This window comes from Carcharodon carcharias, chromosome 22 (assembly GCF_017639515.1).
Source record: "Carcharodon carcharias isolate sCarCar2 chromosome 22, sCarCar2.pri, whole genome shotgun sequence".
Lineage (NCBI taxonomy): Eukaryota > Metazoa > Chordata > Chondrichthyes > Lamniformes > Lamnidae > Carcharodon > Carcharodon carcharias.
This window is the reverse complement of record NC_054488.1, coordinates 5672896-5689546: the sequence shown is the minus strand read 5'-3', so window position 1 is coordinate 5689546 and position 16651 is coordinate 5672896. Positions and strand designations below refer to the sequence as shown.

At 43.7% G+C, this 16651-nt stretch overlaps 1 protein-coding gene across 1 annotated transcript in view; it reads right to left on the bottom strand.

The window, feature by feature from the left end:
* The window catches only part of fbxw10 (F-box and WD repeat domain containing 10), a 63169-nt gene that overhangs the window by 30934 nt on the left and 15584 nt on the right, over nucleotides 1-16651 (bottom strand). The window contains exons 4-6 of the mRNA XM_041217429.1: nucleotides 9878-10005; nucleotides 6362-6580; nucleotides 285-395 (exon numbers count right to left, since the gene is read on the bottom strand). Coding sequence (XP_041073363.1) covers nucleotides 285-395; nucleotides 6362-6580; nucleotides 9878-10005 — 458 coding nt within the window. The remainder of the gene's footprint in view (nucleotides 1-284; nucleotides 396-6361; nucleotides 6581-9877; nucleotides 10006-16651) is intronic.

Sequence of the window (16651 nt, the reverse complement as noted above, 5' to 3'; positions counted from 1 at the left end):
TCTGGGTAAAATCAAGTGTTTTTTTTTAGCAAATTGTGAATGACCTTCAAAAGGAACCTTCATCACTCAGCATTCTCTGCCCCCTTCACTCATTAACATTAGGGAGGAGAGGAATGTTATTTAAAGATGTTTTTCCCAGCTTCATTTTGACCAGCTGTATTAATGCATAAAACAAAATGATAAGGGAGTATTTTACCAGTAACATATACATTTCATCTTTTTCAATATGTAATTTAGGCAAATATACTTCATTGTTGTCATAACCTTTCTGCAAAACTAAATACCTTTTTTCCAAAACTTTGTGTTGGTATGGTGAATCCCTTCTCATCTACTCTTGGTACTGGAATCTGACAGATTTTTGCATATGCAATGTTAACATTTTGTGGTGCTCTTTCCTGTGAAAATAAATATATAATGAGGAAAACAGCAATCGCTTTAAAATGTATTATTTTCTCAATTTTATTCTTGCTGAAACAATAATCTGTTAATATTGCAGGCAATTCTGGAAATAACCAGTAGACTCACCAGCAGCTGAAGAAATAGTTGGATGTTTTACATCAAAAGCTTGTCGCTGAAACGTTAATCTATCTTTTTCAGATGGTAGAGATCTTACTGCGTAATTAAAGCATGTTCCATTTATAACTTACACATTAATATTTTTTTCACTTTTTTTTAACCTTTGCTTTAATTTTGCACCAAGAACAGGAAAATAATCTGTCCCCATATTATTATCAGTCATGTTTTGTAGCCAAACACTGCGAGATTATGGTATTCACTCCCTCACAGTCTGCGAACCCACACAGTCCTTAATCAGTGTCTCCTCCAGTCTTCCCAGCCAAGAGAAGACACTTGTGAATAAGAAGGAGTGAGCTGAGCTACATCTCACCACAACACTGAGGTAATTCATATCTTCTGCGTACCAACTACAGCTCTCCGTTAAAACCCGGAATAATATCAAACTAGACAGTACATATCAATTAATGACCCTAACTTTCATTTTTTTAAAATGATTTTGCATAACCTCTTCTTTAAAATCATTTCAAGATCAGTGGTTAGCTGCTTTTGTATTTATGAAATTAACCTACTCAACAAGCAAATAATTTGAAAGGGATTACTACAATTTAAATTCATTCATCTTGGCTTCATGCAAACAAAAATGAGAAACAAAGTGATCACAAAAATACATTAAGGATGTAATTTTGCAGCCCTGTCATGGTAGGTGTGTGGCCATAAAATACAGCAAGCCATTCAAAAGTCCATTGATTTCGACAGGGCTAAAAAAATCCCATCGGCATAAAATTCTGCCCTATGTTCAAGAATTATCAAAATTACGCAGAATTCAAACATGCCAGTACTGTAAGAAAATGTTTTATAGTGTAAAAAAAAACTCAATTTTTACAGATGCATACAGTGCATATCAGGGTATAATGGAACTATTCCAAACTGTTCCATATTTCTATCCTAAAAATATTACTTTTAGCAACAATGCTGAATGCACCTTGTCAAGGTGGTATTTGTGCTTATTCAGCATTTAGTTCATCTGTTTGAACCACAGGGAGCTACTTTTCTTTTATCTGCTTCATGTAACTTTATTTACTCCAAGGGCAATTAGGGATGGGCAATAAATGCAGGCCTGGCCAGCAATACCCACATGCCATAAATGAATGAAAAATAACTTGCTGTGAACACTTACACTGAAAACATCTTTACACAGATGGGAGTTAACTTGGACAAGAACAGAATTACCTGGAAAAACTCAGCAGGTCCGGCAGCATCGGCGGAGAAGAAAAGAGTTGACGTTTCGAGTCCTCATGACCCTTCCACAGAACCGATGCTGCCAGACCTGCTGAGTTTTTCCAGATAATTCTGTTTTTGTTTTAGATTTCCAGCATCCGCAGTTTTTTGATTTTATATATGGGAGTTAACTTGGCTTGATCCTCCAATCTCAAAAATATGGTAAACTGCATTAAACATTTTGAGGACGTATGAACACTTACTGTTTCGAAAACAAATTATGGTTTGTGCCTTAGCAAAGCAATGTCTAGTGAGAGTGAAAACTGCATTATTGCAGGGTTTAAAAAGTTGCTTTATTCTCATCGTCTTAGTCCAGACCTCTACTTTTTTTATGCTGGGCTACTTCTTCTCAATTAAGTTATCTGCTTTAAATACAAAGGTTAAATACCAGAAAATAAAAGTCAGATGTCTCCTGAATTGGTGTTTTATTTCTGAAAAGATATTTCAGCTGGATTTTTCACTTAGCGTTTAATATTGGATATAAAACAATTCTTTTTATTCTAGTCTGGGAGTTAATTATACGAGAGTTTGCGGTTTCTAATGTATAACATCATTTCCAATTGAACGCTAATTAAAGGCCCTTGTGCTGTAACAAAGGGGCACAGCAGGAGGTTTATGTCATTAAATATGGCAGCCATGCGTGACACTCTCAAACAAAACTCTGAACTTATCGATTTTTGTCCTTTCCAGTCATCTCATCATCACTCAAATGTATTCTACAGTCTTTTTCATCTCTGCTCAACCTGTGATATGGAATCAGGAATTCGAGTGTTATATTACTCCAGTATGATTTAGGAACTACATGTTCATGTGTATGTATACATAAGTATCCAGAGTGCTACATCACTCACTACTGCACTATGGTCAGGGTACCAAGCACCAATCTATGATGTTCCCAGCACATGGTGTGATCTGAGAAATACATTCGATACAGCATTTGAGTCTAAAAGTGTGTTTATTTCAAACTTCTGGGAGCCACAAGGCATAATATGGTGGCAGCCGGCTTTTGTGAGTAACACCCAAACATTTTAAATAAATGTTGAATTAGATTGAGAAAAATCAACCCAAATTATTGCCAAAGAGAAAGAAAAAAAAGCTCTGAATCATGCATGGACCTAAACAGCTAGCTTTCATTTAAGTCAAGACAAAGGAGGCAGGGTTAATGCAGTGAAACAACAAAGAATGAACACCACACAGAGGGAAAAACATGCAACAGCTGTGGACAACCACGAGTTCATAGACAGAAGGAAATGTCCGAAGTACAGATCAAACTGCAGAGCCTGTGGGAAGCCCAATCACTGGGAAAAGATGTGCAGAACTAAGAAAGAAAATGGTAAAGGAGTTCTCAGAGGCAAGAGGCAACAGGGGGAATGGGAAGGGAAAGAAAAGAAACCAAAACATCCATGCCTTGGAAGTTAACGATGAGTTTGAGAACACAATAGGCACAGGAACCATACAACTGCATGAAATGGCTAGACACTTCAGTTCCCAGAGAGAAATTCACACCACCCTTCAGATCAGGAAGAGGGTGAGAAATAAACTCATGGCCATAAATCTGAAACTGATGCTTGATACTAGAGCACAGAGTAACATCATCCCACTCAGGCTAAATGAGAAGATCATTCCTGAAGACGTGAAAGAAAATGGTTACCCGAGGAGAGATGCTCTAAAACTGAGCAACATCATGCTGACTGCACATGATGGAACTGAGATTCGACAGTTGGAAACAATCCAAATCAGAGGGAGACACAAAGGAAAAGGTGTTAACTTTATGTTCTATGTCACTGAAACAGGTGGGCCTGCTATACTGGGATAGATCAGTTGCAAAGTTTCCAGCAAACTTGATGCCAGAAATAGCTACTGGAATGTGAAGCTTAATGAGGAATCTTCCTCAGCACACCTTTTGGTCAGTACAAACTCCTGCATCTACCTTTTGGCCTCAAAGTGAGCCAGGATGTGTTCCAGCAGACAGCAGATGAGACATACAGTGGGTGTAAAGGAGCAATCGGCACAGCCGATGATATTCAGGCCTATAGTGTGGATGGAAAGGATTATGACTACATGAAGTCATGGAGAGAAAAGCTGGGATCAAATTAAGTGCAAACAAAAGGCTTGTGAAGGTGACAGAAGCCAGCTCTTTGGAATGGTGTAGGCACCTGATGGAGTTAAGCCAGGTCCTGAAACAGTCACAGCTATCTCGGAGATAGAAGCTCCAAGAGACCAGAACGAGTTCAGAAGTTTCCTTGATTGAACCAATACATGAGTTATTTCATACCTCACATGTCAGAACATACAGCAAACTGAGGAGTGCTGATGAATGAGGATGTTAAGTATCAGTGGTTAAAGTCGCACAATAGGAGTTTCAGCAAACTCAAAGTGGTGGTGTGTAAGGAGACAAGTCTGTCATACTACAACAGAAAGAAACCTGTCACTCTGCAAGTGGATGCTTCTACAAAAGGGGAGTAGCCCTGGTACAAGAGAGAAAATCAGTGACATTCGCATCCAAATGCTAAATCCAGTCTGAGCTGTTGAAAGGACAAACTGTACATGTACAGGATCCAATCATGAAAATCTGGAATCCAACAAAAGTGAAGCTGAGACTCTAAGTCATACATCATTCTGATTGAAACTGATAGGCAAATGAAAAGGAACAAAGTCCTACACCTGAGCTGGAAAAGCAGAAGAGGTCATCAATACCACCAACATCACTAACCAAGACATCAACAGCATCAGCAACAAGTTGTGAAACATAAATATCACCAGCAAGAGACACAGCATCAACAACATCAAGCACAACTCCTACAACACCAGGAGCAACATACACAACATTGCCAGTACAGCATGTCAACTCATCATCCAGAACAACAATGATCAAATCCAAGAGATGGAGGCACAAAATTCTACCACCTACATAATAACATGAATAATGTTTTCGCAGAAAAGAAAACAAGCTTTGCAAGACATTTAAGTTGTTTAATTATGAAAGTGGATTGTTAATTTTCTTTCGACATAATGGGAAGAATTTTCCCGTTGGTGAGCAGGGGGCGGGGCCTGCTCGCTGACACGTAACATGATGCACGGTGACGTCAGGCGGGTCAACGCGCATCATTTAGGTTGTCAGTTCGGCGGGTGCGCAGCCACTTCAGCTACACACCTGCCAAACTGTCAAAGGCCTATTAAGGCCATTAAGAAAGTAATTAAAGTTGTTAAGAACACTGCCTGTCTAACCTTAAGGTTGTCGGGCAGGCGAAGAGCCCAGGTGGCCTTCACATTTTTCATGAAACCTCATCCACGGGCAGGATGAGGTTTCATGAAGTGTTCATTAATTAAATAAAATGTTTGGAAAAATTAATGCACGTGTCCCAGCTCATGTGACAGTTTCACATGAGGGGAAATGTCCTTAACATTTTTTTTGACCTTTATTACATTTTTCAAAACCTAAGCTAATCTCCCTGAGGCACCTCCATACCTCAGGAAGATTCCTGTGCTCCTTCGCGCACACACCCTGACTCAGGGAACCCCCCCACCGCCTCCCCACCCCCTCCCCACCCGCACAGGGAGTGTTCAACACTTCCAGGTGTGTGTCAAGCTGGGTGGGCCTTAACTGGCGCCCCCTCCCCATGTAAAATGGTGGAGTGTGCTCGATAGGGGGGCACCGATCAGGTTCACGCTTGCTCCAGCCCACTCCGCACAACCCCCACTCCCACCCCCCCACCCCCCACACCCCCAACGGGGGGGATAATTCAGCCCAATAAAAAGTTAATGATTGGAACAATTATATTGATATATGGAGGAATTATATTGTTTTAAAAAGTAAGAGGGTTGTTATATTATTCCAATATGACTTTGGAACTATATGTTCAAGTATCCCAGAGTGTCACAGCACCCGCAATTGCACTACATTCAGTGTAACCAAGCAACAATATGTCAGTCCACAGCACATGGTGTGACCTGGGAAACACAATCAACGAAGCTCCAACACTGAGTCCAAAAGTGCCATTGTTTCAAACTTGTGGGAGTTACTAGACGCAACAATAAGCAATTTTGACCGAGGCAGGATTGAAATGTCAGGGCAGTTCCCAGAAACACAAATGACTTCTTGACACTTTAGAGTTTTCAGCACAAACAGCTCAGCTTTAGATTCTGCACAACACATGGTAGAGTCATTTATATTTAAGCAAGAAACATTTCAGAGGGAGAAGAGGCTTTACATAGGAGCAGGAAATTTCTAACGGCTGCTATTGCTCTACTCAGGTTGCTCTATATATAAAAAAAATCACAAATATAAATAGTTCTGCACAACTTTGGCACTTCCCCATTTTTCAGTCTTTTAACATGAGAATTATCTGTAGACTAACACAGTCCAGAGGCCTAGTGCACGAATCATTTAAATAATTAAACACCCGCAAAGGGATTAGGACAATGTGAAAGAGCATCTAAAATGTGACCATTTGATGACTTTAACTGTGAGACGAATCCACAGTCCCTGCTTAAGTGGAAAGTACAACCTCCTTATTTACATAAAATTGGATAGTTAACATGCTTGGAGATCAGTTCTCATAAATACCTGCACTATTTCTGTGTCAATCTTCTTGGATGCTTTGTTAGTTAAGTGTATTTTTCTATTTTCTAGTTGCCTGACGCAGGCTTCTAAGGTTGTTTCTTTTCTTTTCTGCTTTATGATTTTCTCTCCTCCTTTCCCTTTATGTTTCCCTTTGCGGCCTTTTTGTTTCATGTCCTTCTTTATGTGTTCCATGGTTTGCACCTTTGTTCTGTCACCTATTTTCTTTCATTTTTATGGTAAAGACAATTGTGTCAAAACATACATTTTGCTGCCTCTCACAAAAGAGCCGATTTTCAAATTTACCTAAAAAAAAGGAATAAAAAACGAGAAAATGCTGGAAAAGCTCAGCAGGTCAGGGATCATCTGTGGAGAGAGAAACAGAGTCAACATGTCAAGTCCAATATGAAGAAGAGTTATACAGACTCAAAATATTAACTCTGTTTCCCTCTCCACCGATGCTGATCTGTTGATCTGTTGAGATTTTCTGCTTTTATTCAAATTTCCAGCATCCACATATTTTGCTTTTAACAAAAAAATCGAAATGTGCTTTCAGTGCATTTCCAAACCCTTCCAGGTTCGTACTTGATCCTTTTAAAATTATTGATGAAAATTATACAACTAGCCACTGGAGATGCTCTGGTAACTTCCGAAAAAAAGCCCCAGACCAATATCCCCAATTTTTACCAACTAGATAAAAAAAAAACTTGCAGAGGAATGATAGGAGCTGTTCACAACCCTTACAATCCTGCAAGAGAATCAGTGCAAATAGTGCTCATCAACAACACAGTAACGAGGATTAGAAAAGGCCACTTGACCCATCACTGTTCATCCTCTGGAACTCTAATTCCTCCATAACAATCACTATTTCATTGTGATTTTGTGCCTCTTTTTTGGAAATAGCTTTTAGACAAGAAGCTCGTTTTGTGAATCAAACAGGTAAATGAGGCTAGAAATATTTGCAATGTTGGTTTGAAAATAAGCCCCCACATATCTCTATATAACATATCAAATATTGTCAACTCATTAAGATGAAGAATGTCCATGCAAATAAATGGAAAACAGTTTTCCTCTTCTAGCACAATGTAAGCACCAAGCATTCCCTAATCAAGCTTGGTACAGCCATATGCAGAGTAAAACGCCTAAGCTACCAAACTTCAGTATTGCAAATCTACAGCACAATACTGCACACAAATTAGTCATTTCACTCAGAGAATAATATGTTGGCTTGAGCTTATTTTTTCTGGGGTTTAGAAGATTGAGAGGTGATTTCATTGAAACACAAAATTATTAGTGATTGACAGGGCAGATTCTGAGAGACTGGTCCCACTGTTTGGAGATTCTAGAAATTGGGGTCACAGTCTCAGGTTAAGTCAGTCATTTAGGACTAAAATGGAGGAGACATTTCTTCACTCAGAGGGTCGCGAATCTTTGGCATTCTCTAACTCTGTGAGTTTCAATTGCTTTGTTAATTTACCTGAGACTGAGATGGGTAGATTCTGGGTTCCATGGGTATCAATGAGTTATGGGGATAGGGCAGAAAAGTGGTCTTGATGTAAATATTCAGTCATGATCTAACCGAATAGCAGTGCAGGTTCAATGGTCTACTCCTGCTCATATTTCTCAAGGTTAGATACAAATCCAGATGCTAGAGGTGAATGAACAATGCTACAACCCATTATCCAATATTCTCTTTTCTTCAAACCTCTGCTAAAAGGAGATGAATTTAATAATTTGTTGGCTTATTGGATGAACAAATACTTCTGGCCTCATTATATTCTCAAGCTCTGTTCTATTTAATTCCATTTGGTGTTACAAATGGAAGTAGCTTCCAAGGCACCAAAATCATACTATTTATTTTGTAGGGAAGATTTAGCAAAAAAATACTATCTTTAGGCAAGATGCAACAGGTGCATGTTGTAAACGCAACTCTGAAAGAACTGCATGCACACAGTCCAATAAACATCAGCAACTTTCTGAATGGGGATTCTCCTTGGTGTCAAGAAAAGCTCTGCATAGGTCATCAATTAAAAAAACAAAAATTGTTTGTCTGAAGAAGTGAGGCCGGATGCATGCTTTTATCTTTTATCTTTGCGGCCCCATTTTCATTCTCCCATTCGGAGGCACATGTGACACAGCTCCCCTCCCGCAGTGGGTTTCAGGGCCCACAGCAAGTTTCAGTGCTTGGCTGGTTTGTATACCTTACGTTTTTGCCATCAAAGGCAACTGTGTGAAGTTAGTAAAGCACAGAAAGAGATGATCTTCATTAAAATGGCATAAATACTGTGATCATTATTTTCCTCTCAAACAAAAATAAACGAGGATATTTTCATTTAAAACATTCATCTCCATTTTTAAGATATAACATTATATATCCTACTATGTACTACCAACATTCATGAAGTAGTAACTGCAAAGAGTTTGCTGCTTATAGGGGAATAAAATGGCTGAGCTCCACACATGCTTCATATGTGACAGGAAAGCGGCAGATGGAATTCAATCCAAGAAGTGTGAATCAATGCATTTGGAGCAGGCAAACAAAGCTAAGGAATACACAACAAATGGGAGGATATTGGGAGGGGTAGAGGAAGTGAGAGGCCTTGGAGTGCATGTCCACAGGGGGTAAGGCGGTAGAGAAAGCATATGGAATGCTTTCCTTTATTGGGCGAGGTATTGAATACAAAAGCAGGGATGTAATGATGGAACTGTATAAAATGCTGGTTAGGCCACAGCTGGAATTTTTGTGCACAATTCTGGTCATCACATTACGGCAAGGACATAATTGCTCTGGAGAGAGTGCGAAGGAGATTTACAAGAATGTAGAAAATTGCAGCTATGAGGAGAGATTGCACAGGCTGGAGTTGTTTTCCTTGGAGCCAAGGAGGCTGACGGGTGATAATCCAGGAAGCAGGCTTCAATTTCTCAAGTCGTCACAGCTTGCCCACATGACTAGATTTTATGGTAATTAAATTTTCCCCAAGGTTGTCAATCTGTCAAGTGGCTTTCAATGATGTTCTACACAATTACCTTAATTTCACAATCTTTCTGTGATTCAATCTGAGTATTCTAGCTCTAATATTTTAACGTTCAAAACTCAAAAACTTTTTTTTAATTCACTTTAATCCTTTTCTCAAAACCAAATTCAGAATTAATCTCTTCAAGTCATGCTGGACTAAGTAATTAATTGTGTTTTGTTACTGATCACATAAAATAAGTAGTACAAATTGCTCCTGCACTTTTTCCAAATATTTCTGCCAAATGTTCACTTGATCCTGCCAGTTCGGTCCTCAAGCATCTCGATGATCTCAAGAAGCCTCATAACCAATAACTGAAATATAATTTTTGTTCAATTAATCTCTCATTCTTCTTAATATTACCAGGTTGATTCCCATCTTATGCAGTAAAAACTCAACCCGGTTTTGATTTAATAAAGTGAAATCTGTAAGCAACATCATGGCCTGCTGCCAGGGATTTTAATCTTAAATATACCTGATGATACCTAAAGAATACTGTTAGTGATACCTGTAACTTGATGACTTCATCAAAAATGCACTGAAGGGTCAGTTTATCCCTGATAATCTCCTTTACCAAATAGGCCCAGTGTCGTGACACACACATACATCTTTTGAGAGATTTTTGATCTAGGAAACCTAATGGAAAAGAAATGTTTAATTCATTAGAGATTTTTATATTTAAAGAAGAAACCGTTATACAGTTAGACTGTATAATTCTTATGAAAGGTCATTAACCCGAAACGTTAACTCTGCTTCTCTCCACAGATACTGCCTGACCGGCTGAAGATTTCCAACATTTTCTGCTTTATCTCAAGATTTCCAGCATCCGCAGTAATTTGCTTCTTGATTTATCTGGATCTAAACTTCCCATAGATTTTAAACTGTGAAATAGGTTTAATAGGCCTGGAATTGAGAAAAATCCCATATTAAGAAATGGAGTTATGATGAATTCTAGTGGAAATTAATTTGACATATGTAACTGATAGTTATCTTCATATAGACATAAGTCTCTGATACTATTCTTCTGTGTTCACCTCAATTTCAGTGCTTTCAAGACAAAAAGTGATAGAGATCTGCCCTTCCTGATGACCCATAAGTGACTAATAATATTAGACTGTCACAACCATGGGAGCACGGTGGTGTTAGGAGGTATAATGCTCCAATCCAGCTTTACCAACATTCAGTTTACTTGCTCTCAGTTGTGGAACTGCCCTGTCTTTTAGTTGGGCCAGTGGAGGAACTGAGGTTGAGCGTGTTCGATTGAGGGAGTGGGCAGAATAACAGCTAATTAGAAGTTCATATCTAGAAACGTGGAAGGAGCCTGACATCAAAAATAATAAACAGAAGAAAGTACATTCTTTATAGGAAGATGCAGTTGCTGGTTTTTACCTGGAACTAGGTTGAATATAAAGCATAGAAACAGGCCATTTGACCAGTGTTCGTGCTCTATATGAACTTCCATCCATCCCACTTCATCTGACTCTCCCATTCTTGCTTCCCTCATATACTAATCTGGTATTCTATTTGCCTCAACTATTCAACACACGCCTAAATTTGGCCACAAGCCGATGTCATAATAGGTTTCTCAATTTGACAACATGCCAGTAACCAGCAAGAAGCACCTTAAACTATTCCAGGTACATCCAAGATAAAAAAAAAGGTGTTATTCTTCAGGAATCTCATTTTCTAGTTTTATTATGGTAGTTTGCAGTGTTTTAAGTGAGTTATGGGTAAGGGTGCAGACTTCCATATTTGAAACTGCACTGTGCAACAGGAATATTCTTTGATTAGTCGTTCACACACAAATGGGGGAGAATTTTCCCCTCGGCAGGTGGGCGGGTCTGGGAGTGGCCTCGCAGTGGTCTGCCACCCGCGATTGGGCCCTGACCACGATTTAACGCTGGCTGGCCGGCCAATTACTGCTTAGCGCTGCCTGGGGGTTGGGGGGGGGTGGGGGGGGGGGTTGCTGCGGGGAGGACGGTGAGAACAGAAATCAGCACATGCGCAAAGTCATGCTCACAGGACGAACCCTGAAGGCACGGGGCTGCCTCAGGGAGATGAAGATTTTCCACATTAACAATGAAGTCTTAAAAAAAGTAAAGGGAAACATGTCCCCTCATGGTGATTCTGTCACACGAGCAGGGACATGTTGCAAATGGGTTCTGAACATTTTTCCTTTATTTTTAATTAACATCGGAGACCTCACCCTGCCCGAGAATCCTCAAAAATCCAAAGGCTGCTTAGACTATCCACCCGCCCACCAACCGTAAGGCTGGACAGGCAGGAAAAAGTTCTATTTGATTAATCGATTAATGGGCTCAACATCCCTCTTAATTGCCGACTTCTGCATGCGCCTACCGGCTGGAATACCACACAAGGGCGCGATGATGTCAGGACCCTCGCCTGCAGGCCCAAGGTGAAAATCCAGCCCACGATCTTACAGTTAGGCTAACATTGTTAGAACGTGATACTAGCTGATAGAGGTAGTGAGTATTTACTCATCATGGGTGGAGTTGTCCCGGGTTTTGCACAAATTGCGGTAGCAGGCATGAAAAGAAGTTGTTTTACCCGCCGGCCGCGATGGCGGGTTTTCTTGCCGAGTTGCCCCTCCCCAGCCTCATTAGTAATGCGTTCACGGGAAAACACTCTGGGTCGCTGGCGGGCGGACTCAGATTTGCCCACCACACTGTGACCTCAGCACTTCCTCGCTCCGGGCGCCATATTTAAAGTGCACCAGAGTGCAGCCGACTCCGTGTCTCCAGACCAGGACTGCTCCAAGTGACAGACGGCAGCCCCCACGTTTAGTGACGTCTCTCTGGGGCGTGCGCTGGATGCAGTGGGAGGCCGCTGCAATGTCCCCTACCCACGCTCGGGATGCAGGAGGTCCACCGCAGTCACCAATCTGGCCTGAGAGGTGGGAGCAACAGCGGTCAGTACCACCGGAGCACAGAGGAGGTCAGCCACCCAGGGCAGGAAGAGGATGGATGATCTCACCCGTTCCGCCAGGGTAAGTCAACCACCTCATCGCTCTCAACTCACACACTCACAAACCCATCACACATCCACAGGAATCTCACATCTCTAGGGACAACACCACTAACTCTCACACACACCCCCTCACATCTCCATCAGGCTCATATCCTCTGGAGCTCATGTCCTCATCCTGTCCATGTCTCCTCTCACCACACAAACATTCCACACAGAGCCATGTGTCCTGCTCACACTCTCTCTGTCTGATTTCATGCGAAAGAAGCTGGCTTATAACAGCAGGGAGAGGTCCCAGACCAGGAGTGGAGTAGCCCACATTAGGCCCCTCACTCACTTTGGGGAGTGTGCCATCGTGCTGACTGGTGAGGACATGGACCATGCCTGTGGTAGCGGTGAGGTCGGCTGCGAGCACACAGGAGGAACCTGCACCACATCATCCCTCTCTCTCCTGCTTTTGACTCTGCTGCCATACACTAATTATCTCTACTTGGGTTCACAGGGAGCTCTGCCAAGTGACCGACACCCTCAGCCAGACAGTCCCTCAGCTCCATCCAGGTCCTCACCTCCAGCCAACAGGACACCTCCTCCATTGAAGAGCTGGAAATAAGCAGCCTGGAAGACCCGTCACAGCGCTTACCCACACCCTGCACCAGCGCAGAGTCACACACCTCGGTGGGTCCTAGATCTAGAGCAGGCTCGGGTTCACAATCTGGTGGTCACCACATGGACACGTGTCTGCAGCAGGAGGAGAAAGCAGGATCAGCCCAGCGCCCCGGCACTCGGAGAACGGTTGGGGAAGAGGCATCTGTGAAGTCCGAGTCAGATGACAAAACTCTGGGTTAGGCCTTCTGACCCATCCTGGAGCGTCAGCAGAAGGCGAGGGAACATCATGCAGAGCTGTTGGAAACCCTCAACAAACTGGCACACGAGTCAGAGGAGTGTGCCCGCCTGCTCTCTGATGAAGTGGTGGCCACATCTGCAGGTATGGAGGTCTCTATGGGAAGGATGGTGGACGCCATGGAGACCCTGGTCCAACAGAAAGTGGAGATGCACACAGACCTGCACTCCATCGCAGGAGCCATGGCTGAGTTCCCACAGTGGCAATGCAAGAGAGAAAAGGGGGCATCTTACATCCCACCAGGTGCTCCTTCCCCTCAAGGAGTCAGGCCGGGGCCCCCAGGCACCCAAATGGGGGAGGAGTGGCAGCTGGACACCTGGGTTATCCACTTAGGAATCTCAGAGGTTGTCCACTCCCTCCGAGTCCCCTTTTCCTGTGACCCCCCCCCTCCTTCAACCTCATCCTCTGTCACCGCTGAGGGAACAGCTGCCCACAGGAGGACAGCCAGAGCAAGCCAGGACCCTCAAGGCCTTGGCTCTCTAGAGGATGCACAAAGTCATCAGAGACAACAGGGCCAACCATTGCACAAGCTGTCTCCACCCGTGCTGCAGATGTCAGGGCAGCACCTAGAAGAAATGGGAGGCCTAGGAAAGTTAAGAATTTCTGATCACAAGTGGTTGCACAAGTGAACACAATTTGTCACTTTATAATCTGAAAATATATTCACTGTTACTGATTAATATGTAATGGTGTCTTTCAGCTTCACTTACAGGGTTCGTGAGTCCTCCCACTGCATCTACCCCCAACTAACAGTTCAGCTGCACGCACCTGGAATATATGAGTGATTCTGGAGGGAGAAGTGTGTGTGAGAGAGACAGGGACTTTCGGAACCTCGTGCAGTCACTCTCCCACACACACGGAGCCTTCATCCATCACACATCTTAATGTCCTGAGCATTTTCAATGCTGCCTGCTGGGGTTCTCTTTCAGTTGTCCATCTGAGCTGACCTGCATCTCCACCCACTCCCAGGCAGCACCTGTGCCCGTCCATTACGAGGCTCCCCTCACTTTTGATTTTGACAACCATGGTTGTGTTCGAGCATATCATCAGCTCCCCCGTCCTTTGCGCCATCATTATCGACCCCCGGCATCACTTTCCACCTCCCCACTGCCACTTACCAAACCCCTGTCATTCCAGGATGTCCAGGTGAATGTATACATTCCCTACCTTCCTGAGAATCCCATCCCCATCCACAATGACCTCCCCAACCTCCTCCTTCCCACTCCCAGGGTCTGTGTCTGCCTCTGAGTTCATAACAGCCATCATTGCCTTCCCTTCTACCGCTACTAACCCACCCTCACCCTCCCACCCTACCAGCTCCCTCTGCCCCATCTCATACTCACCATTCTCTCCTTTCATGACCACCCTCAGTTCACTCCCCAGGAGGCTGTCATTGACTCCACAGACCCCTCCCTTGCATGTTCACCTGGACATACCTCCACCACACACACCCCCCTGCCCACCCGCCCCAATTACTCCCCCCATGGAGCCATGTCCATGAGAATCCACCCAGCATGTGATGCATGTGTTCCTCCAGGTTCCAGCATCTGTAGGTCTCCAGCACCTTCTGTTCCTCGGATGTCCACGATCTGAGCAAGGCCCTAACGGCAAGTCCCGACTTCTGCATGTCACGCTTGTCCAGGCGTGTTCTGGGCTGGTGGGTTTTCCTACCGACATAATAGTAAATCGGGCGTGGCGGGGGGGTGTTGGGGGACGAACCCGGTCAGGCCTTACTTTGCATCCAATCAGCGAGATGCAAATCGGGTTCACACCGGCCTCCAGTGGGATTGGCATTCTGCCATGGCGGACACCATCGGATAATCCCGCTGTGCTCTCACACCGGCCTCAAAGCAATATGTGCCCCTCCTGCCAAATTGTAGCCCCTCTCCGCCACCACCCTCCACCCCCTAACCTGCCACCAATAGGACTGGACAATTCCACCCAACGTTTTGAGGCATCAGTGAAATATAAAATGAACTCGGTTGATTTAAACTAATATTTTGGTGCTTGCAAACAGCAAGGAAGGGAATTAAAATGTCTACAACCAAGTTTCAATGTGAGCAAACTGTCTATGACGTCTTATACACTTACAATAATGAATGTGTATACGTGTTTATCATTTTTGAAACAGAATATAAAGATTTTTTAGTATCTATTTTTTCTTTCCTATTCCAGGAGAATCCACTACTGGAGAACTTAACTTTCAGCCGAATTTTTCAGCAAGAGGTCTCGCCACTCGGACCAGAAGCTGCACCTGACCCTGTGCCACTGGGCCACAGGGCCCTTACCAGGGGCAGCCAGTTAACAGGATGCCACCGTCCGACTGAGGGCAGTGGCCCTCCCCCTCACCAGAGCTGCTGAGCCAGAGGGCCAGCGTCTTGGCAGCCGCGGCTGTGCCGCTAATAGAGGTGGTCACTGCTGAGGTTGAGTAATGAAGGAGAGGAAAGAGAGGTTGGAAGCCAGCCACAGGGATCGGAGGAGGTGGAGCACATTCCATGGAGGCGGCCATTACCATCCAGGAGGCCCCTCTGGGGGCCATGGAGTGACCGTAAAGGGGAACCTTCCCCCACCACACACACACACACACACACACACACCGCCCCCCCACCACACCCCCCCACCACACCTGCTGGGAGGCACTGGCAGTCGCCAGATGAAGTGGTCACCCCTCCCCAGTGCTGGTAAAATGCCAGTGAGGGTGGAAAATGACCCTTAATTGGGCACTTAATTGCCACAATGTACCACCCAGGTTCCCACTGCTGGCAATAAGTCACAGTGGTGGGAAGATGTCAGGCTCCCCCCTCCCTACACTTCTCACCCCATTTTAGCCGCCCTCCCACTTGGCAGCCCATCTCCAGAGGACCTGATAACATCCAACCCAGTCTTTCTTTAATTGTGAACCTCAACGATGAAGTGTTGGCGCACCCTCCGTTCACATCTACATTTCCAGCAGGAATTTCTTCCTCAAACGAGCGCTGAGGCCTCTACTTTGCCCAAGATGGAGGTCAAACAAACTGGTTCAGCAAACTGGAAAATGAAGTGGGTTTTGTAACAGCGCAAGCAGAAATTAGCTGATTGGCTGGGAAGTAATTACTGGTGTCAACTGTGCAATGGGTCTGTCATCATCAGAGTTGCCTCCAGATGCCCTTTACCGTCATTCAGGCCGACAGCACCAGCTTCAGAAGCAACAGCTGCAATGCAGAACATGCAGAGACAGTGATGATTCGGGTAATGGAGGGGATGTAGGGAAAGACAACACGGTCTATTTGGAAATCTGAATTCAGGTTTCCGGCATCCACAATATTTTGCTCTTATTTTGCAGTCTCTTTGGACACAAGTCAGTTTTTGTGTGTAGTTTTTTTTTCTGTTGATATATTCCGCTTTTTGCTGTCGGCA